The sequence below is a fragment of the Amblyomma maculatum genome, chromosome 10, assembly GCF_055883805.1.
Source record: "Amblyomma maculatum isolate TAMU_Amacu chromosome 10, ASM5588380v1, whole genome shotgun sequence".
In the NCBI taxonomy this organism is placed as follows: domain Eukaryota; kingdom Metazoa; phylum Arthropoda; class Arachnida; order Ixodida; family Ixodidae; genus Amblyomma; species Amblyomma maculatum.
The window spans coordinates 11,070,652-11,096,380 of record NC_139353.1 but is presented as its reverse complement, the minus strand read 5'-3'; the positions used below and the strand labels follow the sequence as shown (position 1 = coordinate 11,096,380).

General features: G+C 44.4%; 2 protein-coding genes across 2 annotated transcripts; both read right to left on the bottom strand.

Annotated features, from left to right (window-relative positions):
- Positions 1–13,639: 13,639 nt before the first annotated feature.
- On the bottom strand, positions 13,640–16,907 carry LOC146175591 (uncharacterized). Its single transcript, XM_084580833.1, has 4 exons — positions 16,882–16,907; positions 16,274–16,467; positions 15,702–15,756; positions 13,640–14,480 (listed from the first exon to the last, which is right to left on the bottom strand). Exons 1-4 carry the CDS (start codon positions 16,905–16,907, stop codon positions 13,640–13,642), a joined length of 1,116 nt encoding a protein of 371 aa, XP_084436959.1.
- A 3,572-nt stretch (positions 16,908–20,479) lies between these two features.
- LOC146175590 (kunitz-type serine protease inhibitor dendrotoxin DaE1-like) lies at positions 20,480–25,430 on the bottom strand. Its single transcript, XM_084580832.1, has 3 exons — positions 25,376–25,430; positions 22,979–23,164; positions 20,480–20,574 (listed from the first exon to the last, which is right to left on the bottom strand). The coding sequence occupies exons 1-3, from the start codon at positions 25,428–25,430 to the stop codon at positions 20,549–20,551; spliced, it is 267 nt and encodes an 88-aa protein (XP_084436958.1). The 3' UTR covers positions 20,480–20,548.
- Between the last annotated feature and the right edge of the window lie 299 nt (positions 25,431–25,729).

Sequence of the window (25,729 nt, the reverse complement as noted above, 5' to 3'; positions counted from 1 at the left end):
GTTCTACTTAAGTTGAGGACAACCCAGAGGGCTATGGAACGAAAAATGGTAGGGGTAACATTAAGAGATAGAAAGCGTGCAGAGTGGGTCAGAGAAATAACTCAAGTTAACGACATTCTAGTGGAAATTAAGAAGAAGAAATGGACATGGGCAGGACATGTAGTGCGAAGAGAGGATAACCGATGGTCGCTGAGGGTAACAAACTGGATTCCAAGGGAAGGAAAGCGTAGCAGGGGGCGACAGAAAGTTAGGTGGGCGGATGAGATTAAGAAGTTCGCAGGGGTCAAGTGGATGCAGCTAGCACAGAACCGGGTTAAGTGGAGAGATATGGGAGAGGCCTTCGCCCTGCAGTGGGTATAATCAGGCTGATGATGATGATGATGATGATGAAGAGCATATGTCAGTTGGCAGGTCGTTTATATAGATAAGAAAAAGCAGGGGCCCCAGGACTGTGCCCTGGGGTACCCCAGATATAACGGAGGAATGAGAAGAAGAGCATTTATTAGCGAGAACAAACTGTTGCCGGTTAGTTAGAAAGTTACGAAGCCAGTCAAGTACCAAGGAATTGAGATTAAGACGTTAAAGTTTAAAAAAAAGCCGCCGGTGGGGAACTTTGTCAAACGCCTTTTCGAAATCTAAGAAGAGGGCGTCCACTAGAATGTTATGATCAAGGTTGGAGCTTAGGTCATTAATAAATAGAGCTAACTGTGTGTCGCAAGAAAAGCCCTTCATAAAACCATGTTGGCTAGCGTGAAAGAAATTAACAGATAAAAGAAATTTCATGATGTGAGAAGAGATTACATGTTCCATAAGTTTAGACGGGACGCTAGTAATGAATATAGGACGGTAATTATGACGGGAAGATGAAGGCCCTTTTTTTTTTTTTGGTACTGGAATGACTTTACTCACTTTCCAGGCGGTACAATGCCTGATGAAAGCGATTGCTGAAAGGTATGAGACAACAGGACACTTGTGATATGTTTTGTATTTTTTAGTACTTTTGCGTTAGTATCATCAATACCTGCTGATGATGTTAGTTTCAAAGAATCAATTAATTTAACAATGCCGTGGGGTTCGAATGATATATCGGGCATAGCAGGAAAACCAAAGGATGGAAAATCCGGTAGGTCCCCATCTGGTTCACGAGTAAATACAGAACTAAAGGTCAGATTTAATACTTCAGCAACATCATGTTCCGCAACTGTAATCATATCATCAACATGAAGTGTTATTGGGTTGCTAAGGTTAGGATTGATACATCTCCAGAATTGACGAGGGTTTGTGCGTAGCATTTCAGGGAGCGCGGTATTAAAAATGATTGCTTAGCTTTAAAAACATGGGCGCTAAATTTAATGAGCTAGCATTAAATGTTGACAAAACAAATTACAGCCTTTGTCAAAAGTGTAGATCCCGGGTTGTCCGCCCCTGAGCCGTGTAGAGGCGCCGATTTAACATTACTGGAGGCTGTTCCCATTCGAGAGGGTAGGGCAAAATTCTTCTTACAACCAAAAAATTTGCAACACTCGCACGAAGTGACTCAGAAGCAGAACCCCTGGCCTCTACACTTTTGACAAAGACTGTACATTGTGTTTACTCCAGTTACCAGGGCTCTTCATATTAGTAATGAAGTGATATTTCAGTCACGACCACTAGAACGGCATTCATAAATCAAATTTTTAGGCGTTCAGTTTCAGGAAAACCTGAGTTGGTCTTCTGATGTTCGCTTCATTAAGCGCAGTGTTGCACGATGCATTGATATGCTCAAACGGTTCCGTTTACTGTTGCCTCGTTATCTGCGGCATCAGCTCTATTTCAGCGCTGTTCACTCGCGGCTACATTACTGCCCGCTTGTACGGGGTAGCACTTCGAGGACAAATATGGAAAGCCTCTATTTATTACAGAAAAAAAGGTGTCCGCTTTACTGAAAATCCATCACGACGTGACTCGATATCACTACATTTTAGGCCAAATCGAATACTGGACATTGAATCATTATTTAAGCTGCGATTGTCAGAGGTTGCTTTTTCAGATTTTAAAAGCAGTCGAGCACTTTCATCTTCAAATATACAAAATATGAGCCACATTACGAATTTAGGAAAACCTTTTTTATCAAGAACAACTGCCGGACGAATTATGGTAGACAATTATTCAGTTGGCAAATTCCTAACCTCCTGGACCTCTATCCTGACCTGAATGATCTCATGAAAACCTGTTCCTCTCTGCCTGCTTTCCGAAAACAGGCAAAGATTTTCTTCTTTAGTCATTTTCTTGAGTGAATGTCGCGTGAATAAGTTTAAACCAGCTGGTGTGTGTAAGCAATGCAATGTTCGCATATTATATGTTATTTGGAAAATCAAGTTCTTCTGGAATGCCTTTCTTTTCGCTCTGTCAAGTTAACTTATCCGTTTTTATAATTTTATCTGAAACAAATGTGTTTTTTTTTTGTCAAGTAAACCCATCCGTGAGTATTGTTGTTTTTGTTTGTTTTTTTGTAACAAAGGTACGCGTTTTTTTTTCTCTATATATACATTCCAATATGAAATCCCTTGCTGTGTTCTTGCTGTGTTCCAAATTCTGTCTGTATGAATGCAGATTGTCTAGGGTCCAGTCAGGTGACCACGCGTGTCACCTTTAGCCCTCTTCATCCAGACAATTCTGTCTAAATCAAAACATAAACTCAACTCATGAAGGTCGCAGTAATGCAAGAGCCAGATCATTGCAAGCTAAGTTTGGGAATGACAAAGGGGCCGCCTATGTAGACGTGGTAGATTATAGGGACAGGAACGCATTTGCAGTTGTGGTGGTGGACGGATGAGAACGATCAGTGCCCTCTGGATCAGTCAGAATCCGCTCCTCAGAAACTGCAGAGGAGACAGCTATAGCATTAGCTATATCTCACACTAACGCTGGCCTGATATTCAGCGACTCAAAAACAGCCATTCGAAATTTGGCGAGGGGCAGAATATCTGGTACAACGGCACAACTTCTTAATCGGGCCAAGGGACGAGAGTTTAGGGAGGTGGCTGTACCAGGATATCTGGTTCAGCGGGACAACTTCTTAATCAGGCCAAGGGACGAGATATTAGGGAGGTGGAAATAGTTTGGGGGCCGGCGCACTCTGGGAACCCTTGGAATGAGGCGGCTCGCATAAATGCTTGAGGTTTCGTCAGCCGAGCAATTGAACCGGCGGTTCCGGGGAAGTCCACGAGAGATGGGCTGGTATCATTTCACGATATCACAAATCACTATAAACTCGAGCGGAGGATTCATCCGCCCCCGGACAAGCATATTTATTGATCAAGGCACAAGAATGCGTCTGGCGAAGATTGCCGCTCTTTCCTCAATCTCTATATATTGAACAAAATATACCCGGGAGAAATTAAGCCGGAGATGGTGCCAGGAGCTGGCAACATATATGACTATATCCTATATGGGAATGCAGAATAGCGCCGCCGCCGGCGGATATTATGCGGAATCCTTGTTTCGAGCAGTGGAGGCCGTGTTGTCCAGCTCAAACCCGGTCGTCCAGACCAGGGCCGTGGAGTGGGCCACCCAGGTCGCCGTCAGCCATAGTTTGATGGCCATATAGCACAGAATAGTACAGAGCAGCTGTCTGATAAATAAAGTCTTAATTTCCATCTATGCCGTCGCCTACACACTCCGAGCGACGATCTCGGCCGGATCGGCTCTCTTTCGTCGCACGGTTATGGCGCCAGCTTCTCAGGCTGGGTTATCCTTTGTCTGTATAAGGTTTCGTTTGTCTATACCGCGGTTCATGGCTGTCCTTTAAAGGGACATTGCGGCGGTTTTCAAATGTGCTGATATTCTTGATTTTTAAAGTAGAACGTCTATGAAGGTATTTTTTCGATTGCGCATAAAACATTTTCGCAATCACCGACTGAAAGCGCGCAATTCAAATCTCCTGCGCCCCGCGCGACTGCTACGGAAGAGGAAAGCAGAGGGACAAGCCTCGCTTCTCCGTCCGTTGTGACGTCACTTTAAGGAGGCGCAGGTATTCGAGCCGCCCGAGGGAGCTTTCGGCGTGCGCTTTTCCTCGTCTTCGGTGCGTTGCGAACGTACAAAACATGTCAACTTCGTGTTGTGCGCCCGATACAACACTGCTCTGCATGTGTTCGTATGCATGAGCAACTATGAGCACAACGATGTGGTCTTCTATCGTTTCTCGCAATGTCAGAAGCTCGCGGTGCAATGCGACGCTGCTGAGAAGAGAAATAAATTCAAGCCGTGACCAAAGGAAACATTCTACTCGAAGCATTTTCGTGACTGTGATTATTGGTGCAGCTTGTTCCTAATGCGATTTCTATAGGGCTTTGTCAAAAAGGCATGGCTAAATCACGACGTTCTTCCTATTTCCTCTCACAAAACAGTCGTGCCAGTCACCATTCCCTAGAACCGCGTTTAATAAATGAAGAAAACGGAGGTAATGTTTAATTGTACTTCTGATTGTAGTTCCATTACTTCCTCACTATTCAGGTCTCATTTGCGTGTGAACCGTCGCGTTTAGCGCTGATTGCGATCTGTTCACGGAGTGCAATCTCGTGACGGGGTGGGCAGACAGCATCGGCACGTGGTTGTACTTCAGTGTCTTGTTTTTCTTTTGTTTTGTTTTTTCATTTGCGCAAAGGTACGCGCAACGGCTTCTGTGCTAAACATCGGACAACTCATCAGCATTACGCGCTGATGATCATTTTCGAAAGAGCAAATGATTAAGATGAGCTCACTGTTGTGTCGCAGCTAGGTTGCGACGGCTTTGCGAGATCCTTCCCAGCACGGAACGTGGCTGATATGTTCGTGGAACACCTACGGGTGCGTTATTAGAAGATAAGACGTGTACCGGCTCAGCTGAGTATGGGCGCATTCAGGTATGAAGCGCACGAGCGAGGTTTCCTGCGAGACGTCCACGCAGGCAGTCATCGATGTTGTTCATATATGGCCTCGTGATTTTGTACCCGTTGCTGCCTCGTCATTTTACATAGCCCTGTCTTCTTTGGAGATGCAAATTGAATTAGAAATGAAACCGACGAGGCTCTAGTAAGAAGGCACGTTTCAGAACATCATGAAGGTATATGGGTGTGGTGGAGCTGCAGCTTGGCTTTCAATATACGTCGGCCGTCAATTCGCTAAACTTATATTGCGAGCGTGCGTTAAAAGGGAAATGTTCTCTACGTCTGCTAAATGTCCCATGACTGAAGAAGCATTCTGCGTATGTTTCAGTCGGTCTCCAGCATAATAGCTCCGTCAATTCCTCGCATGCATCGCAGAGCTCGGCACCCGCGCTTCGCTTACTATACATTTGTCTTGTGGCAGATGTGTACTGCTTCACTCTTTCCACAAGCTTCTTTCCCCAAGGTATGAGGCCTGGCACTCAAAGCAAGATTTGCTTTTGGTGCACCATGCCTTGGACACTTTTTTCACAACAATAACTTTTCAGGCAGGGCGGGAGGCCTGAGATGGGGGTAGTCGGCTAGTGCATTGTTCGCTGCCCTTACTTCCCAGGAATATGTGTGCCGAGGTTTCGCTGAGGGCCATGCAGTTTCTGCTAATAATTACGCGCACATTTTTCAAAATGCCTTAATCTATACCACAGCAAGATTTCGTGCAAAACATACGCTCCCCACAAGGAAAGTGCTGATCGTTTGTGGGCACATCTGGTACGGACACATGCGGTGAAAAACGCGATGGTCATTCGAGTGGAAATCTCGAGCCATAATTACTTGCACGAAGCCGAAGGGAGCTGTGACCAGGGCCGGTATTACAGAAAGTGAACGAGAACTGAACGCTTTTACGTCACCTGATATGCACTTCTGTTGTGTAGCTTTGCAGAAAGGAACAGGAGGTGTCGTGACGTAAAAGTGTTCAGTTGCGAGGCTTTGAGCGGAAGTGCTTACAACCAATCACTGAGAGTTGCAAAACTGAACGCAAACTGAACGCTGTTCTATACCGCCCCAGCACGCAGCGCAACGACAGAGCCGCATCGGCAGCTTCCTCGGTCCTCAAAATGTCGCCACGCGACGTCTTGGTCAATCACAGGCGACATCGCGACCCGCGTTGAGCCTCGTCGCGCAAGCTGCATGCGTATTTCTGCTGAAAAAAAAAAGAAAAAAAAAGGCTTTTTCTGCTTTTTTTTTTTCCTGCCTAATTGCAACCTGATATTCGAGTTCGCAGCATGAAAATCTGTGTTTCTGCTGAAAGCTCGATTTTTGAAAAAAGTGCTGCAGTGTCTTACGCTCGCCTGTATTTCTGCGGCCATATCGATGGAGTCTACAAGCAGAACTTCCTAGATTGCCTGAGCTCGTCCTTGGCAAGGATTTAACTCTGCAATAATCGCAAGGATCTAGCCCTGTGGACTTGTGTGTGCGCTCTGTGAAGCTCGCTCAATCGCAACTCTTGCGCGCGGAGTTGATTTCGCCCGCATGGCCATTTTGTGAACACTCCCTCTGTGGCCGGCCATCTTGGGAACTTTCACTCGCACGTACCTTGGGTGCCCGCTCCTTCGTTTAATTGTGCAGAGCTGCATGGCGTGAAACAAACCTCCACGCAGGGAATTTGCTTAGTGTTTTACCATGAGTCAAGAAAAGTAATCCAATTTTAAGGCCCGAAAAAGACTTGCGCGCAAGCCTTCTAATCGGCGAATCCGCTCACTTGGCTTTGGAATACCGCCTGCTGATTCAAGGTGAGTGTTGGGTTTGCATGTACCGATACATATTACAGTATTTCCCGCTCAATTTAATCCAAACGCCAGACTATTTAATCATAGCGCCATAGAATTTAATCTAGGCGCCACAGAAAATAATCCAAGCGCCAAAACATTTAATCCTGCCGCCACTGATTTTAATCTGGTCGCACTTCAACAGTTCCTGGACAGCCAAAACCATTAAATCTATTTCATCAACCCTATATACCTGCGGATCAAATAATTGGGCTTTCTGAGCGTATTAATATGAATAATGTTGTCAAGCGATTTTGGTGGGTCATGTGACAGTGTAATGTGATTTGGCGTGACATGTGCGATAATGCGCCCATTTTTCAACTGTATCATCATGGGTGTCAAATGAAAGGGCTATTCGAGCTTTATAACGCGAATATTGCAGTAAAACCATTTTGCTGAGTTACATGACAGTGTAACATGATTTCTCTGGACATGAGAGATAATTTTCTTGTTTTTAACCCTATAATCATGGGTATGAAATGATCGGGATTTCTGAGCGTATTAATATGAATAAGGTTGTAAAGCGATTTTGATGAGTCATGTGACAGTGTAACGTGATTTGGTGTGACATGCGCGAGAATGCGCCACTTTTTCAACTGTATCATCGCGGGTATCAAATGAAAGGGCTATTCGAGCTTAATAACGCTGTTATTGCAGTAAAACGATTTTGCTGAGTTACATGACAGTGTAACAAGATTTCTCTGGACATGAGAGATAATTTTCTTGTTTTTAACCTTATAATCATGCGTATCAAATGATTGAGCTCTGTCAGCATATTAATATGAATAAGGTTGTAAAGCGATTTTGATGAGTCATGTGACAGTGTAACGTGATTTGGTGTGACATGCGTGATAATGTGCCCATTTTTCAACAGTATCATCACGGGTATCAAATGAAAGGGCTTTTCGAGCTTAATAACGCTATTATTGCAGTAAAACGATTTTGCTGAGTTACATGACAGTGTAACATGATATCTCTGCATACATGCGCGATAATATTCTTGTTTTAACCCAAAAATCATGGGTATCAAATGATCGAGCTCTCTGAGCATATTAAGATGAATAAGGTTGTAAGGTGATTTTGATGAGTCATGTGACAGTGTAACGTGATTTGGTGTGACATGCGCGATAATGCGTCCCTTTTTCAACAGTATCATCACGGGTATCAAATGAAAGCGCTTTTCGAGCTTAATAAGGCGAATATTGCAGTAACAGGATTTTGCTGAGTTACATGACAGTGTAACATGATTTCTCCGGACATGCGCAATAATTTGCTTTTTCTGTAACCTTATAATCATGGGTATCTAATGATCGGGCTTTCTGAGCGTATTAACATGAATAAGGTAGTAAAGCAATTATGATGAATCATGTGACAGTGTAACGTGATACGTGATATTTTTAGCTTTTGGCACCCTATAGTCATGTGTTCGTTACTATTAAGATTTTTGAGAGTAATGGGGCGAATGTTCCAGTAATATAGCTTTGCGGAATTACGAGGTCATGTAGCGTGATATGGTGCGACATCCGCGATTGTTTCCATCACTTTGAACCGTACAATCACAGGTATCAAATGAGTCGGTGCTTTGAGAGCAGAGAGATGAGTACTGGAATGAATAAATATTGGTGAAATATGAGACATTTCGACTTGACACGGTTGATATTCTATTAAATAAACATTTTTTTCAACCCTATCAGCACCGGTATCAAATGATGAATAGTTTTTTATAGCACGCCAAGGCAAATACTGCAGTAATACCTTTTTTTTCTGATTGATTTGGCAGTTACGCGGTTTGTTTTTAGATACGCGCTAATACATCACATTGATGTTTGCCAGAAAATAGGCAAATTGAGAAAAATCAGAAATTATTTCACTGCATTCGGCTAAACACTCAAAAAACCGAGTAAACTTATGCGCTTAACAAATATATGAAAAATTAACATATTATCGGGTATGTCCAAGCGAATGAAGTAGCTTCGTACAATAATTTAGCAAAATTATTTTGCTGCAGTTTTAGCCTTTTACGCCGATTTATTCGACACCAAGCGCAATAGGGATGCCAAAAGCGTATTATCGCGCATGTCAAACCAAATTACCAAACATCGTCTCATGACTCAGCAGAAAAGCTTTACTGCAAAATAGTTTTGCTGCACTCAGTGGATGATTCTGACAAACATCAGTGTGATGTATTAGCGCGTATCTAAAAACAAACCGCGTAACTGTGCCAAATCACTCAGAAAAAAAGGTATTACTACAGTATTTGCCTTGGCGTGCTATAAAAAACTATTCATCATTTGATACCGGTGCTGATAGGGTTGAAAAAAGTGTTAATTTATTGGAATATCAACCGTTTCAAGTCGAAATGTCTCATATTTCACCAATATTTATTCATTCCAGTACTCATGTTTCCGCTCTCAAAGCACCGACTCATTTGATACCTGTGATTGTACGGTTCAAAATGAGGGAAACAATCGCGGATGTCACACCATATCGCGCTACACGACCTCGTAATTCAGCAAAGCTATATTACTGGGACATTCGTAACATTACTCTAAAAAATGTGAATCATTAGGAACACATGACTATAGGGTGCCAAAAGCTAAAAATATCACGTATCACGTTACACTGTCACGTGATTCATCAAAATTGCTTTACTACCTTATTCATCTTAATACGCTTAGGAAGCCCGATCATTTGATACTCATGATTATAAGGTTACGGAAAAAGCAAATTATCGCGCATGTCCGGAGAAATCATGTTACACTGTCATGTAACTCGTCAAAATCCTGTTACTGCAATATTCGCCTTATTAAGCTCGAAAAGCGCTTTCATTTGATACCCGTGATGATACTGTTGAAAAAGGGACGCATTATCGCGCATGTCACACCAAATCACGTTACACTGTCACATGACTCATCAAAATCGCCTTACAACCTTATTCATCTTAATATGCTCAGAGAGCTCGATCATTTGATACCCATGATTATAGGTTTAAATCAAGAAAATTATCGCGCATGTATGCAGAGATATCATGTTATACTGTCATGTAACTCAGCAAAATGGTTTTACTGCAATATTCGCGTTATTAAGCTCGAATAGCCCTTTCATTTGACACCCGTGATGATACTGTTGAAAAAGTGGCGCATTCTCGCGCATGTCGCACCAAATCACGTTACACTGTCACATGACTCATCAAAATCGCTTTACAACCGTATTCATATTAATATGCTCAGAAAGCCCGATCATTTGATACCCATGATTATAAGGTTAAAGAAAAAGCAAATTATCGCGCATGTCAAGGGAAATCATGTTACACTGTCATGTAACTCAGCAAAATCATTTTACTGCTATATTCGCCTTATTAAGCTCGAAAATCGCTTTCATTTGATACCCGTGATGATACTGTTGAAAAAGGGACGGATTATCGCGCATGTCACACCAAATCACGTTACACTGTCACATGACTCATCAAAATCGCTTTACAACCTTATTCATCTTAATATGCTCAGAGAGCTCAATCATTTCATACCCATGATTATAAGGTTAAAGAAAAAGCAAATTATCGCGCATGTCAAGGGAAATCATGTTACACTGTCATGTAACTCAGCAAAATCGTTTTACTGCTATATTCGCCTTATTAAGCTCGAAAATCGCTTTCATTTGATACCCGTGATGGTACTGTTGAAAAAGTGGCGCATTCTCGCGCATGTCACACCAAATCACGTTACACTGTCACATGACTCCTCAAAATCTCTTTACAACCTTATTAATCTTAATACGCTAAGAAAGCCCGATCATTTGATACCCATGATTGTAAAGTTAAAGAAAAGGCAAATTATCGCGCATGTCAAGAGAAATCATGTTACACTGTCATGTAACTCAGCAAAATCTTTTTACTGCTATATTCGCCTTATTAAGCTCGAAAAGCCCTTTCATTTGACACCCATGATGATACAGTTGAAAAATGGGCGCATTATCGCACATGTCACAACAAATCACATTACACTGTCACATGACCCACCAAAATCGCTTGAAAACATTAGTCATATTAATACGCTCAGAAAGCCCAATTATTTGATACGCAGGTATATAGGGTTGTTGAAATAGATTTAATGGTTTTGGCTGTCCAGGAACTGTTGAAGTGCGACCAGATTAAAGTCAGTGGCGGCAGGATTAAATGTTTTGGCGCTTGGATTATTTTCTGTGGCGCCTAATTAAATTCTATGGCGCTATGATTAAATAGTCTGGCGTTTGGATTAAATTGAGCGGGAAATACTGTAGTTCTTTACAGCGTGAGCATATGCGGGAGGCGCATAGAGCCTTGAGCATACGCATGGAAAAAGCACTGGACAGGTGTTCTGAGGAATAAAGGAAACATTTCATGCAATGATGCATGTTCGCTTGTTACATCGTGAGTACTTGTGGGAGACACATACAGTCATGAGCACGAGCAGCGTTGAAAATATGCTCCGCGGAAGAAATAAAAAATTTGAATCTGCTGCTGTGTTTTATGGACAGCAAGATAACTGCTTATGTTCTAGCGAGCGGGACTTCCGATCGAGGCGTGAACATTCAGTTAGCACTGAGCCTATTTTGGTTTTCTCTTATTCCAAACATTACGTACCGCACCCGCCCCTGGCTACAGCGCTGCTGATAACTGTAGCTAGTCTATCCTATGATAAGATTCAAATGACTACTGAGCACTTTTGATTTTTTAGATTTTGCAGACTTTGTTTATTGAACCAAATGCCAAAATCAGTGTCATTATTAAGGAAATCACAGATTTATCAGAGAATAAAAGTAAAACCGTTGGCAGTATGAAACATTGCAGCAAGCAGTGAGGACTAATGAAATCAAAATCCAGGTCTTAGGCTTGCAGTTGTAAGCAGATTGAATTTGACTTACGTCACCTACACCACTCTCTTAAATTCTCCCCCCACTTATATCATATGTGGAGTTATATGTTGTTGCGTTGGTGATTATATTTTAGCAATATTAAGTTAGAACCTGTACTCTGTTGCCAACAAATGTTTAATTTAACATTGAAATATCTCGCATCTAAAATGGGTGCGCTAGTCGGTTGGTCTTTGAGTAGGCTTCCTGGTATTTCTCTGTAAGGAACAGGATTAAGAAAAATAGAAAGAGAATGCCCCTGGCAGCACTGAAATTGACGCACAAGAGGAAGTGTGAACGTTCGGTGAAGAAAGAAGACGCTGATGCGGGCGATTGTTACGGGTTTCTGGGTATCCCCGCCGTCGCGCTGCCGCCCTGCTGACCTGCGGTCGATATCATCGTCCCGTCCTAAGACTAGCACGTGACAATATTAAAACAGCTCAGTTGGGAAAACACATGTCGTTTTCTCATTACGTCCCACAACCCGACTACCAACATTGACCACTATAAACACGAATAAGCCTATAAGGAAGTAAAAAGGGAGTAGCTTGTCCTCTAGCACATTCTCTATAAAGTCAAGGAATACTGCATGAGCAATGAGGCAGATTTTCATCCCTAGAAACATAGAAGCTAATTCTCACTTCAAAATGTGCAAATTTCTCAAAAAAAAAATCTGTCTTTTCTAATTTCTTTATTTCTAACGTCAAACTTCTGCAGCATCCGTTAAAAGCCTCCTTTCATTGCTAATTACATGAAATAAATACTATTTAGGAAGGGAATATGCTTCTATCAACAAAATATTGCCTTCCGTATATTTAGTGATGAAACTGTAACTGAATGCTTGGAGAGAAGACGAAGAAGGAAAAGAAAGAAAAGAAAGAAAAAGAAGAAGAAGAAGAAGAAGAAGAAGAAGAAGAAGAAGAAGAAGAAGAAGAAGAAGAAGAAGAAGAAGAAGAAGAAGAAGAAGAAGAAGAAGAAGAAGAAGAAGAAGAAGAAGAAGGAAAAGAAAGAAAAAGAAGATAAAGAAGAAGAAGAAGAAGAACCAACAGAAAAAGAAGCTACGTCGGCTTTGCTTACGCAATCTACCGGGTTTAACTAAAGCTAAACCCCAGCTAATTTTTTGAAGGACGCCTTTCTTTCTATTGCGACGAGATTTCTAAAACTAACGCAACAAAATGTCATATTGTGCGTGATGACAGTTCCAATAGACACTGCCGCCCTTCCGGGTCGTAGTTCGGCGTTGCATTTGTACTTTGAGACCTTTAATCAAATCGTACGTTACGTGAGCTTCTGGGCAGGGCTTCAGGCACTCTTGGGCCGCTTGCATGCTTGGTTCCGGTTTTTTATTTATGTTGAACGCCGCTGCCTCTGCATCATTCTTTTGGACCGAAAAACGCCCGTTACTGTTTACTGAGAATCGCGGATACAAACCTTTTATTGCAATACGACGTGCCTAACTGCAAATGTTACATAATGTGCATATTTCACTACCCCAAGCACAGCCAGAGGTCTGCTAAATATTTAGTACAATCCAAGCATTGAAGGACACTGGCACGGTTACAGGTGGTATTATATTTCCGCTGTCAGAAATTCGTCGCGCTATCCTTAGAATTTTTTTTTTCGTTCGTTGTCTATCGGGTGTGACTGCTATTGTGGCCACGCGACCTCTGTGGCAGTACCTGAAAGAGCGAGGCGATCACGTCATGACGCATTGTGCGCTAGCCCGGACTCGTGGATCGATCGTCAAGAGAATAGCCAAAAAAAAGAAGTCCTTCATTTGAGCCTCTGGCACTCATTCTCTTGCATTTTCTACAGAGTGTTAATCGCGGTGCAAGAAATTAAACATCCTCGACGGACACGCGTTTCTTTCCCATTCTTTTACGACGCGTAAATCGGTGCAAGAAATTAAACGTCCTTGAAGGAATGAAACATATAGAGGCGAGCAATGCTCAGAGCCATTGTGGAGCTCAGGTTTTGCGTCACTGCACATTCGTGAGCTGGAATGTCAGACTGTGCGTCTCAGTACGGGCTTTTGGCCGATGCACGTGCGATGCACGTCACCATGCAGGTGAGCCAAACGAGGAACGGTAGCACGAAGAACACTGGCACGATCAGCGCGAGACGTTCGTCGATGCTGTAGGGTCGCGTCCTGTGGCGATGCCCCTGCGCACCCTTCCCCTGCGAGTCGTTAACAAATTTCACCTCGATCCAGGCAACATCTCCCTCCAGTGTCTGCACGGCCACCAGCTCTGCCATGGAGGCGTCGATGTGCCGGCTTCTGATTGGCTGCTGCTGTTGCTTGGACGACGAGCGGTCGCTGCGGTTGTTTGGCTGCGAAGATAGAACAGCCTGCAGGAGCTTGCCGATGTCCACCAAGTGTGGCCGCTGCTTGTGACTGCTGTTGCTGGCGTTCACCTTTGCTTTGTTGCTGGCGTTGTCGATTCTATGGAGGCCCGTGATAGGCCGTCCACCGTCGTCGCCTCCGGGTGGCTTTGCGCGCTTGTGGACTTCGCGCCGGCTTCTAGGGTTAGCTTGAAGACAGAAACAAATCGAGGGTGCCAGAAGCAGCAGCAGCAGAATAGTGGCCGGGTGGAACCATGTCGCCATACTGGGCACCCTGTCACCTTTCGAATTTTCAGAACGTCCCCGCAAGAAGGTGCTTGCCGCCGCTTTTTCCACTACCACACTGGCTTCAGCATCTTGCGGACAGGCTGCTGGACAAGCGGCGGCCAGAGCATCGCGTCCACGTTCTTGTGATCTCTGGCGGCGGTACGCGCTGGTGTGGAATAGTTCGTGCTTTGATAGCATCTGGAATGACAATGATGATGAAGATGACGACGACGAGGACATTTCGATTGCCCTGCTTAGGAGGAAAAAGAGGTCTGCAGATGTTGCCCTGTAGAATTCCTCGTATCGATTATTATTTAAGCCGTTCCCGGTTCACGTCGTCGATTTTTTGTTCGTGATGCAGTGACCTGGAAACAACAGATTATACATCTCCTTCGGCTGGAGGTGTGCTTCCCAGAGAAGGCTATATCTGTAAATTCATCTCGTTTGACTAGAATTAGTTTTAGTGTGTAGCACTGCAAGCCCCATGAATTTCGCCGATGTTTGTCTGAAAATCGCTTCCCCCCTCTCAGTCTTTCTCCATGAACTCCATGGTGGCGAAGGGACTACGTTCGTCTTGAATTGGCCAGCTCACGGCACACTAAATAAAAACACAAAAATTCTATTTACCTCGATTCCCGCACGGAATTCTAAGTTCATATGCATATAGGTCGTTTCAAAATGCTAATGGTGAAAAGATGTTTAGCCAACTTTAATCAATATATAGTCGATCATCCTATGGTAAGAGCCTTTTAGAAATCTAAACTAACACTTCAGTTCGCATTTATTTGTCTTTTTCGCGTGGCACAAAAATGAAGATGAAAAAAAAAGCAGATAGGAAGGCTTCTGTTCTATCAATTTCTTTTAGGCACGAAATTATTTTTCTCGAGTTTTGGCAGCATAAAACGAACATAGGAATGCGAGCCTGAAAACGAGGGTTAAAACTGAATATTCCACAACCATCCATTCAAATGGCATCCAGCAGAAAAAAAAAAGTAAACTTGTGGTGTCCTTAAAAATTAATTGACGTGATAACATGCTGTTATGGACATTATGATTCTTAAGTATAGTAGTCTTCGTTAGTTGCTGATTGGTAGTTACTGTCAGTAGTGCTAATTGTTAGTAGTTAGGTGTGGGGGGAACAATCTCCCATCGTCTCCTTTAAAGTCGGCTTTTCATCCGTGGTATTTACTCTAGCTATCGCGGAATGGCGCCAGAAATGGTGGTCAACATTTACTATCGAAAGATGGTGCCAGCGTTGCGGTAGCTGGCGAGCCACGGAAGCCCTCCAGCAGGTGGTTCCACGCAAGAATGCAGCATATTACCACAGCCAGATGAAATCTATTACCGCAAGGAACCAGGGGAGCCGGGAGGTTTGGAGATACGTGCCGTCACTCGACAGGCAACCCGCCCAGCCTGTGCTCAGAGAGGAAGCAACCGGCGAGCCCGTCAGCACGATACAAGACCATCTCACCCGACACATGGGTCAGGCTCCCCGTCGACGGCAGTTCCAGCCGATTCCCGCTCCCCTATACACCAGCACATCGCCAGGTGACGAGGCTGGCTATGAGTTCGACCGGCAGATATCGCGATCTGCTCTGGACCGAGCGCTTGCCCGCATAGATGTTCACACATGTGCAAGGTCTAGATGCGATACTCGCGGGCTTGGTGAAAAGCCTAGGGGACTCAGCACGCGACATCCTGACCTACATCCTCACCGGGATTCTAAACGGGAAGCCCTTTCCGGCGGACTGGCTATGTGGGGGGGGGGGGGGGGGGGGGGGACGCTGGCCTTTTACGGGACTATCGACCCATAACAGTCACGAGCGTGATATATCAGCTCTTCACTCTCGTGGTGAAGAGCTGAGTGAGTGCCTGGGCAAAAAGCTCTGGTGCACTGACGGAGTTACAGAATGGCTTCAAGGCAAACAGTCGCATCGAGGAAAATCTGTTCGCCCTCTTCCAGACAATTTATCTGGCTCGAAATGAGGCACGGGGCTTGGAGGTGGGCGAAACTGCGTACAACTATATCCGTGTTTTCCTTACGGATCGCATTGCCACGCTCGTTGCCGGTCTCCACATCTTCGAGGATATCTTCCTGGGCAACAAGAGCATGCCGCAGGGCTCCGTCCTCTCTCCGCTGCTTTTCAACATCACTATGATGGGCCTTCCGGCTCGGCTCGCCCGTCACGAGGGCCTTCATCATAGCATTTGCACGAGTGACTTCACCCTCTGGAGGACTGGCGAAAGTGATAGACACATTGAAGAGACTCTCTAGGCTGCGATCAACACAGTTGAAGACTACTTATCGGACAAATGACGTAACTGTGCTCAGCTTTAAAATCTGAGCTCTTCTTTGTGCGTTATCAAGACTCTCCCCCTCCCCCACAACATGCGTCCAACTCATCATCAAGACCGCAGCGAAGCTCAGGCCGCGTCACTCCAGCAGCGATATGCTGGCTGAATTGGCGTACTTTACACATACGCGGCAGACCACCCTACTCGGATTGCTGCAACAGCGGTTGCCACAGATGAGAACATGACTCTTCATGCCTCCTGCTCCGTACGTACTTCACATATCACTACAGCGGAGGAAGGACCTATTTCTCTCGCGCTCTCCACTTTTAAAGCTAAAGTAGTCATAAGTAACTCACAGTGCGCCATTCTTAATTTTACTCATGGCCGTATTTCAGTTGAAGCGTTTCGCGTACTCATATTAAATCCTCCTAAACACCTGACTCTCTTGATATGGGCTCCAGCCACAAGAGTCTCAAGGGTAATGAGGGAGCACGTGAGCTAGCTCGAGGGCTCACTTTCCGAGCAGCTTATCATTTCGCCTCCAACATGCCCGCCTTGGTCAGGAGGGACACCATAATCACTTCACGCGACCTACTCCAGCACTCTTTCTCGTCGTCTTTCTCGTCGTCTTTTTCGCCAACTCTATCCAGGTCCGCATCAAGACCTTACAAGTACAGAGGCCGTCATATAGCGACAACTCCAGACGGACACTTTCCCCAATCCCAAAATATTCCATAATATATTTCCTGAACGGTATATGCCCATGTGTAAAGACTGCAATATTCTGGCAGACCTCCTTCACCTCAGACCTCATCTGGACTTGTCCACGACAACACACGCCAAAACCCACACAACATACCTGGGAGGCTCGTCTACGCAGCTCTACCCTGGACAACCAACGAACTCTCATCGGTCTCGCTCTATAGAGGCTGCCAGATTTCAAGAAGCCTTGGCCGACCCCTAGACTTGGGCTTTCGGCCCCTTGACGTTTTTCATAAATGTTTACCGACCAACCAAAATGCAGTTTTTTCAAGCGAAAGGTGTCTTTCACTCGTTTGGGTAGCCACGGCCCGCCATGATGTCCAGATTTCTGTTTCACCTAAACCTCTGGATATACTGTTGGTTGGGTCCTCTATTAGGCGTGGACGCTCGACGTCGCAGGGAGATAGTGGTAGGCATTCCCCAAGAAGTTATCATGTTGTTGGCTCTGTGTACTCGCCTGTGGGTACCGAAACAAATGTGGCATTAAAATAGACTAGACACTTTTTCCGACAACTTAGGGCATATTAGACTTTTCGATACACTAATTTCATTTTCTACGCTTTCAAGCAACAGCAAAGGAGGAGCGTCCAGCGTTGCCATAAACGTACGAAAAGCACGCTCTTCCCAGTGTAGAGGCAGTACACCAAGCTCATTCAGAATTTTTTGCCAGGTATTTGTGCACGAAAAAAATGATGTATTCATGGTAATGTCTTCTCCAAAGACTGCCTTGAGAGCGATTTCATGGTCACATTTTCAAAGTCGCACATCGATGAACGATATGCTACTATCAGGACCCGAAAACTTTTTCACGGAATTAACAAAAAATGCTGCTGATAGCTCTCGCACATTCAGCCGCACAAAACAATGTCTGAACTTTAGACCATACGCTCGATTGTATTGTGGGTTACAGGACATTGATAACGTTCGCAAGGGGACATTTTTTCCTGGAGAAGTTTTTTTCCGCAACCGAATATGAACCTTATTGTATAAGGCTGGAAACTTGGCCGAGCCGGTGACGATTATTTTTGTCATGGGGTTGCAGCTCCGTAGCTCGAAACAGGACGGTGAAAATGAATGAGATTTAGCGTGAGCGTCCGTGTTGCATAGTTCTCTGTCCGTCGTTTCGTTTCGAACTACACTCTCATGCCAATGAACCTCAGGTGATTTACGTTTCCGGAACACTCCCCAACGTCATCCTGCATAGTCTGAATCGTTTGTTACAAAGCTACTCTAGCTTTCCAATGCGCTTGTTCAGCCCCATAAACAATATGTATTATGGCGAGTTCTGTTGCGAAGTTCATTGACCACACTACATGAATTCCTCTCCAAAGCCGCACGAGCGTGCGTTGCGTGGCCTGAGTGACACCGTGTTTTCTCGGAACCTCAGAATCGAAGGTTCGAGTCCCACCTCTAACGAAATAGGTTTGAGTGAAGTCAATTACTCATAAACAGGCGGTAACCCTTAGTTACCATCACGCGTCACTTTTGTCCCACGCATTACGTCACGCTTAACATGAACGTTTTGCTATGTTTGAAATTTCCGCTCGAGGTCACATGGCTCTGACGTCACGATGTTTCCGTTTCCGCTTTTTCCTGGACGACGATTTTCTTTGCCGATGGGATACTTAAACTTTCACATTAAAAGGAGGGGTAGAAAGAGAATACTACTATCGCATTTAATATGCATCAATCCAATTGATTATCCCTCGCTATTTTTTCCTGACAGCTGTAGAACACTTTCGCATACAACATGTTCGTATCGAGAAGTATCCCACCATTCGTCTGCTTGAAAATATCGCGCACCCATCACAATCGTTTTGAGCCAGCCATCAACACTTAGTCAACTTTTAGTTGTGGAAGCTTTTGACTGTGGTTGTATGCACCTTTTTTTTTTTTTTTCGTTGTATCATTACACGTTTTGTAACTGCGCAGTAGCTTGATAAAGTATGCGTTTAAAGTGGGGAACTAGACGTGTCCTCTCCAATCGTATACATTTGCTCCAGTTTTAAGGGTCAGACATTGATCCTTCGCCCCACCGGGGTGGCGCTCGACTATGCGCCCACGGATGCGGGATCGAATACCGGATGCTACAGCCACTTTTCGGTGGAGGCAAAAAGCAATGCGCCTGTGTGCTGTGCGATGTCAGTGCACGTTAAAGAACCCCAGGTGGTCGAAATTTCCGGGGCCCTCCGCTACGGCGTCTCTCAAAGCTTGAACTACTTTGGGACGTTAAACCCTGCAAACGAAACCCACCAAACCATTTATCCTTCCTCACATTGCCGACACCGATATTTTGCTTCAGGGGGAAGGAACTAGGGGTGAAGTTTTCTCAAGTGGAAAGGAACATGCTCTGCAAGTACAATGCATATAGTGAGCTGTGGGTCTACGATAGCGGGCTTTACGGGCGGCGTGTCAGTTCCGGCAATTTAGAACGCGTTATAGAGATTACGCCTGTGGAGAGGAGTTGTCTCAGATGAATAGTCATGCTCTGTGAATAAGGGATGTTCATATACGATGACTAAGCGTATTTTAATTTATTTCAGCAGCGCGGAATTGTTTAATTCAGATGTGCGATTAAAGCGTCACTTGAAGGCGCCGGATATTCACTGAAGAAAACCTCACAGCCCAAATTAAATGTGAGCGACAAATAGTGGGATAAATCGGCGGATACCGTTCAAAAACTGCCCCCCAATATACGTATGCGCGGTGGCTAACGCGCGCTGTTCTTGAGCTCGAGAACCTGGGTTTAATCCCTGCCGCGGCTGCGACGTTTCGATGGAGCCGAAGCATATATATATATATATATATATATATATATATATATATATATATATATATATATATATATATATATATATATATATATATATATATATATATATATATATATATATATTTATACACGGCGCTGCAGATATATATAATGCTGTCTTAGTTTCACGTGGCGACGGCCCAGGCATCTGGACCAACCGAACGTAGAATGGAGAGCAGACTCGGAGCAGATGAGGCCCCAGCTCACGATGCAGCCGCCAGCGCTTAGATGCACGCTTGTGTTTTGTTTAAACATCGATAGGTCACTCAGTGGCTGCAAATTTTCAGTGCCTCCTTCAAGAGAAACCTGTGCAGGTCATGAGACAAGAGCGCCGGATTTCATACAAATGGAATTCACACTACATCTGTTCTCATTTCAGCGAAACGGGTATGAAAGTCGGCCTTCTTTATTACTCTTTCTCGTAAAATTTGTAGAGCAGCACGTTTCCTTTAGAAATACTTGTCATAGCTCCTTCCTGCAAGGAATGGAAAGCATGCGTTAGAGCAAGGGGTTTCCGCAGGAATTGAGAAACGTAGAGTGATTGGGGGAGTGCCTATATTTCTAGTGGGTGAGGAGAAGGAGAAGTGGTACTAATTTGGGTAGCTAACAGTGTAAAACATTAGGGGGTCTCTTAGATGTCTCTTAAAACGAGAATGGCCAAAGCCTGCCCTTCTCCTATCATTTGCCTCTCATCGTTTGCCTCTTATCGTCGTTTGTTGTGGTGCTACATATAACTATAATTGGTTTGCAGGAAAGGAAAGGAGCAGTGCCTGTCACACTTTATTCTGAAAGTGTGAGTTTAGACGGTACACCATCGGTCCTGTCGCATGACGTTCTTTGGAGCGCGTCCAAATGTGGGATTGCAGATGGCAGAACACAAGACAAGAACACATCTCGCGGAATATGACAAAGGCTCACGCACAGATATCGCGCATATATCTCGTGCACAACTCTCGCGCACAGGATTTCAAGCCTAAAGGATTTCGCCTTTAAAAAAAAAAGCATAATTATTTCAGAAAAGTAAAGGAGAAGGGGATCGTGGTTGTGCGATTCCTCAGGGATTCTGTGTAGTTTAGAGCATAGGCGTCTACCTTCCTGTGCACACTCGCTCTAAGCGATGTGCCCAGATTTAGATATGCGTAACAATACCTGTCTGGTACTACACGTTACTACAAGGTTTAGAACAGACTTAACTGGCGCCGTGTGAGCCGACTATAATGTTAATTTATCATACCAGTACAGCACCAGCGTATCATCGCTCAAATCAATTGCACTTTCGGGCTTACAGCCACTTGAACTGCACCGCCGCACAGCCAGTCTTCCTTCCTTTCATAAGTACTTTTAGGATCTAGGATCTGTTTCCTACATGATCCTACCGGCCCGCATATCTCATCGCACTCGCCATCAGCTTCAGATCAACCGTCCGCATGCTCGCACCACCACGTTTTACGTCTTCTCTAGTACCACCGCAGACTGGAATGACCTTCCTGTTGTATCGATAACCTGTCCTGTCAACTTCGCGCGCGCAAAGCTAACAGTTATCCATCACAAGCATAACACGTACACCCGTGGACAAAAGTGGTATACTCCACACGCTGCGAGAAAACTGCCAGCCAGATTTTTCCGACAGAAAAGCAGTTATTTCTGAGATATGCAGAGCGTACCCTGTTTGATATACTTGGCATCTTGTCCAAGCAATTTTGTGTGGCACATTTTTTTTTATAGTGAAAAAATTCAATCGTTGCGGTTCGTATGGAGTATATCACTTTTGTCCACAGGTGTACATGACTACCAAGGTCGATCTATAAAATTATAACCACCCCTCAGAGCCTGAAGAGGGGTCCTTAAGTAAATAAAATTTAAATAAAATGAATTGTAATAAATGTTTGGCTCTGTTGGTTTTCTAAGCGAACCACTTGTTAATCAAACAATTTATGTCACCCGTAGCCCAGCCTAACGTAAAACAGCAAGATTGCAGCCGTCTAAACTGTATGTCTCTGTCTTTGTTATAAGGTACACTGTATATTAATATTGACCCTTGCGAAGTATAAGGTAACTCAGTCACATTCAAACTATTCTTTAACTTAAAGAATCGCTTGCACTTCCTATATATCCATCTACTTTTGATGAACAAAAGTGGATGGAAAGAGAAGAAATATAAACAGTGGACGGCGAAACCGAGATTAATTATTTGAGGGAGGGCGTTTACTAATTACTGCCCCTGATACATTTTGTTTTCCCTAGATGTGTTTCTTGAACAAATCATATAAGATCATGAGGACAATTTCTTACAATGCGAGGAAGAACAGGTCAGTCTGCGATGCGCGAGCGCGCACGCACACGCACGAACAGACACACACACAAACACACACACACACACACACACACGCACACAGGCGCACATACATACATACATACATACATACGTACGTACGTACGTACGTACGTGCGTGCGTGCGTGCGTGCGTGCGTGCGTGCGTGCGTGCGTACGTACATACATACATACATACATACATACATACATACATACATACATACATACATACATACATACATACATACATACATACATACATACATACATACATACATACATACATACATACATACATACATACATACATACATACATACATACATACATACATACATACATACATACATACATAGAGGCGACGGCCACGTTTGAAACTAATGATTCGACCGTGGGACCGGCCTTCCTCAGAATGGCGGTCTGAGGGCCGGTTCCACGGTCGAAGCGTTAATAGATTCAAACGCGGTCTTTGCATACCTAGCTGTGCTTGATGACCGTGCCACGTCTACTACTACTTCTCCTGTGCGATCACTCTCTCGCCTCTATCGCTGTGTGCGACACTCACGGACGTCGCAGGCGCTGCGACACTCGGCGAGCGTGTCGAAGCGGTTGGCGTTGCCGAAGCGGCCGTTGTAGTGGAACTGGCGGCACTTTCCCGCCTGCCGGTCCCAGTAGAAGCGCTTGACACCCAATTGGCAGAAGCCAGGGTGGCTGCGGAACGAGCAGTATCGAGGCACCGCGACCGAGCCACCTGCGCATGCGCCCCGTCATGACCAAGTGGATTAGATTATGGAGCAGATAGTGCAGCATTCACTGGCGTGGGACGGGGTTAAGTGGAAGGTCAGTAAGATGCATTTCTACGTCTATTACAAACGCGGATATCGACTGATGATGCTGGTATAGCCCAAGTGAACTATTCTTGAACACTTGGAAGCAGCAGCTTCATGCATGCATATGGGTAAAATATAACGAGAACGGACACGAAGAAATACTATCAGTATGCCCTGATGTATTGCTGAAATATATTCTACTCTGAAGCGGGCCAGTAGATGCAGCCATGGATTGTAACTACAAAGTCTCATTGGCATAACAAAAAAAAAAAATTAGAGGGTCTCTTAGATGTTTTTTAACAGGAGAGTGGCGAAAGCCTACCATTCATCTCCTATGATTTTCCTCTCATCGTTTGCCTATTATTTGCCCATTTTGTGGATTCCACAAAATGGCCAATAATAGGCTATTCCACAAAATAAATTACTTCCGTTCGTTGCAGTGCTACATATATTTATAATTGGTTTACAGCAAAAGAAAGGCCCAGTATCTGTCCCACTTTCTCCGGCAAGTGCATGTGTTTGTTAGGAGCATTGGTTTGGACGGCAAACCATCGCTCCTGTAGCGTGGCGTTCATTGGCGCGCGTTCAAGTGTGGGATTGCAGATGGCAGGAACGCTAGACAATACAAGATGAACGCATCTCGCGGAATCTCCCGCACAGGTCGAACGCCTAAAGGAGGCGTTGACAGATCTCGCGCACAACTCTCGCGCACAGGATTTTGTTCCGTGAGCCCAGAAGGGCTTTCGCCTTATTATAAATTGGAGAAATCATTATGGAAGAGGAGTAAGTTATCCTTCCCTTCACCAGTCGTCGCACGTGCTTGTTTATATATAGCTGGCTAGGACCTTCAAGGTCGCGGGAGCGAACCCCTGCCGCAGCGCCCGCGTTTCGATGGAGCACAGGGCGCATTTTGCCTGCAACGCCATATAGAGATCGATAGAGAGATAACGATGGGCAGCCAAATGTTACATAGACAGATGTGTTGAATGTAAAGGCAGGGAGGTCAGCCGGAAAGTTGAGACACCGCAACTGCTGGCCCGGCGGCCACACGCGCGCGATGGGGGACTTCACAACTTGGTCATCCAATCATGTGATATACGCAACTATAGTGCCTAGAATAACGTAACCTAGTTACGCGATGAGGTCACAACCCGGCTACCCATGGCGACTACCTGTTACAGGATTACGTTACAACATACATACCCTATTCATGGCGGCTACCCTTGATACGTGATGTAGTCACAATATGGCAATACGTCATCACGTCACAACGTTATACGTGATGTAGTCATATGGCCACAACGGCAGCACTGCAATGCTACGGCAATTTGATCACGAGGTGCGCTGACAAACGGACGGACGCAAAATGTTCGAATGGAAGCAGTAAGAGCTTACGCTAAGTCATTACGTTGTGTTCCCCTCTTTTATTCGCATTATTAGACGTTGATGCACGTGCCGTCATTTATACCAGGGCTGACATTACACAACGCTTTAAAGATAAAGAGCTGTAGCACTTCAAAACAAAACCTATTCTAGATTTGACGCAGCAAAAAATTACTTGTCAAATTATTAATAAAACTGATCGCAGTAACTATCCACTAGTTGCTTTCACAGCTGGTGTGCGCACGTATTTTACTTTCATTATAGCATTTTGCCAAAAGAATTCCAAACTCGATAAATATTTTGTGGAAACGCCACAGAACACTTGCACTTGCAGCTAGAAGACTTCAGGTGACTATTAACTAGATATATAACCTTTCCTGATTAAATAGAGATGTAACCTTTAGATGTTAGGAAAACATTTTTTATTATTAGACAGGCTCTTTTCCAGCCGCGATTTTTTATACGTATAATTATGCACGATAAGGCACCATGCGCTTACTGTATGGTGGATGGTTCGTCTGATGAATAGTTTAATTCTCGTTAGCGGGAATGAACCAGATTATTTAGCTTCTGCAGAAGTAGTGCAGAGGGACCGAATAATCATGTTTGAACACTTAAAAAGCCGCATACATTCTTTTTCTCTTTAGAAGTTTTAGACGCATACAGAATGTTTTTGTCGTTCCTTTCCTGCTTTCTGGAAAGCTGTCGTGCAGTGGAACAAAGAAAAGAAATCATATATTTCTGCTCACCTATGTAAACAGCCAGGAACAAGACAGCCAGAATTAGACGTGCGCTGTTATTCATGGGGGCAGCGATGCAGGCTTACACCAGCTCGTATGCAGAGCTCAAATACCATAGAGTGCGCAAAGCGCTAGCTGAAGTAGGTAATAAAATTATACGCACCTGTGTGTAACTTGGAATGCCCGAGGACCGAGTCCCGATTTTCAGAAAATGTACCCTTGCGCAGGTGCGCTTTGATCGCGACGTATATACGAGTAGAATCAGTTTTGAAAGCTTTCACGAGTGTTAAAGTTTTCAAAAACTGATTTTACACGCAACCTCTCTATACGTGGAGAGGACGCTTTGCTATAATACGCGGTCGT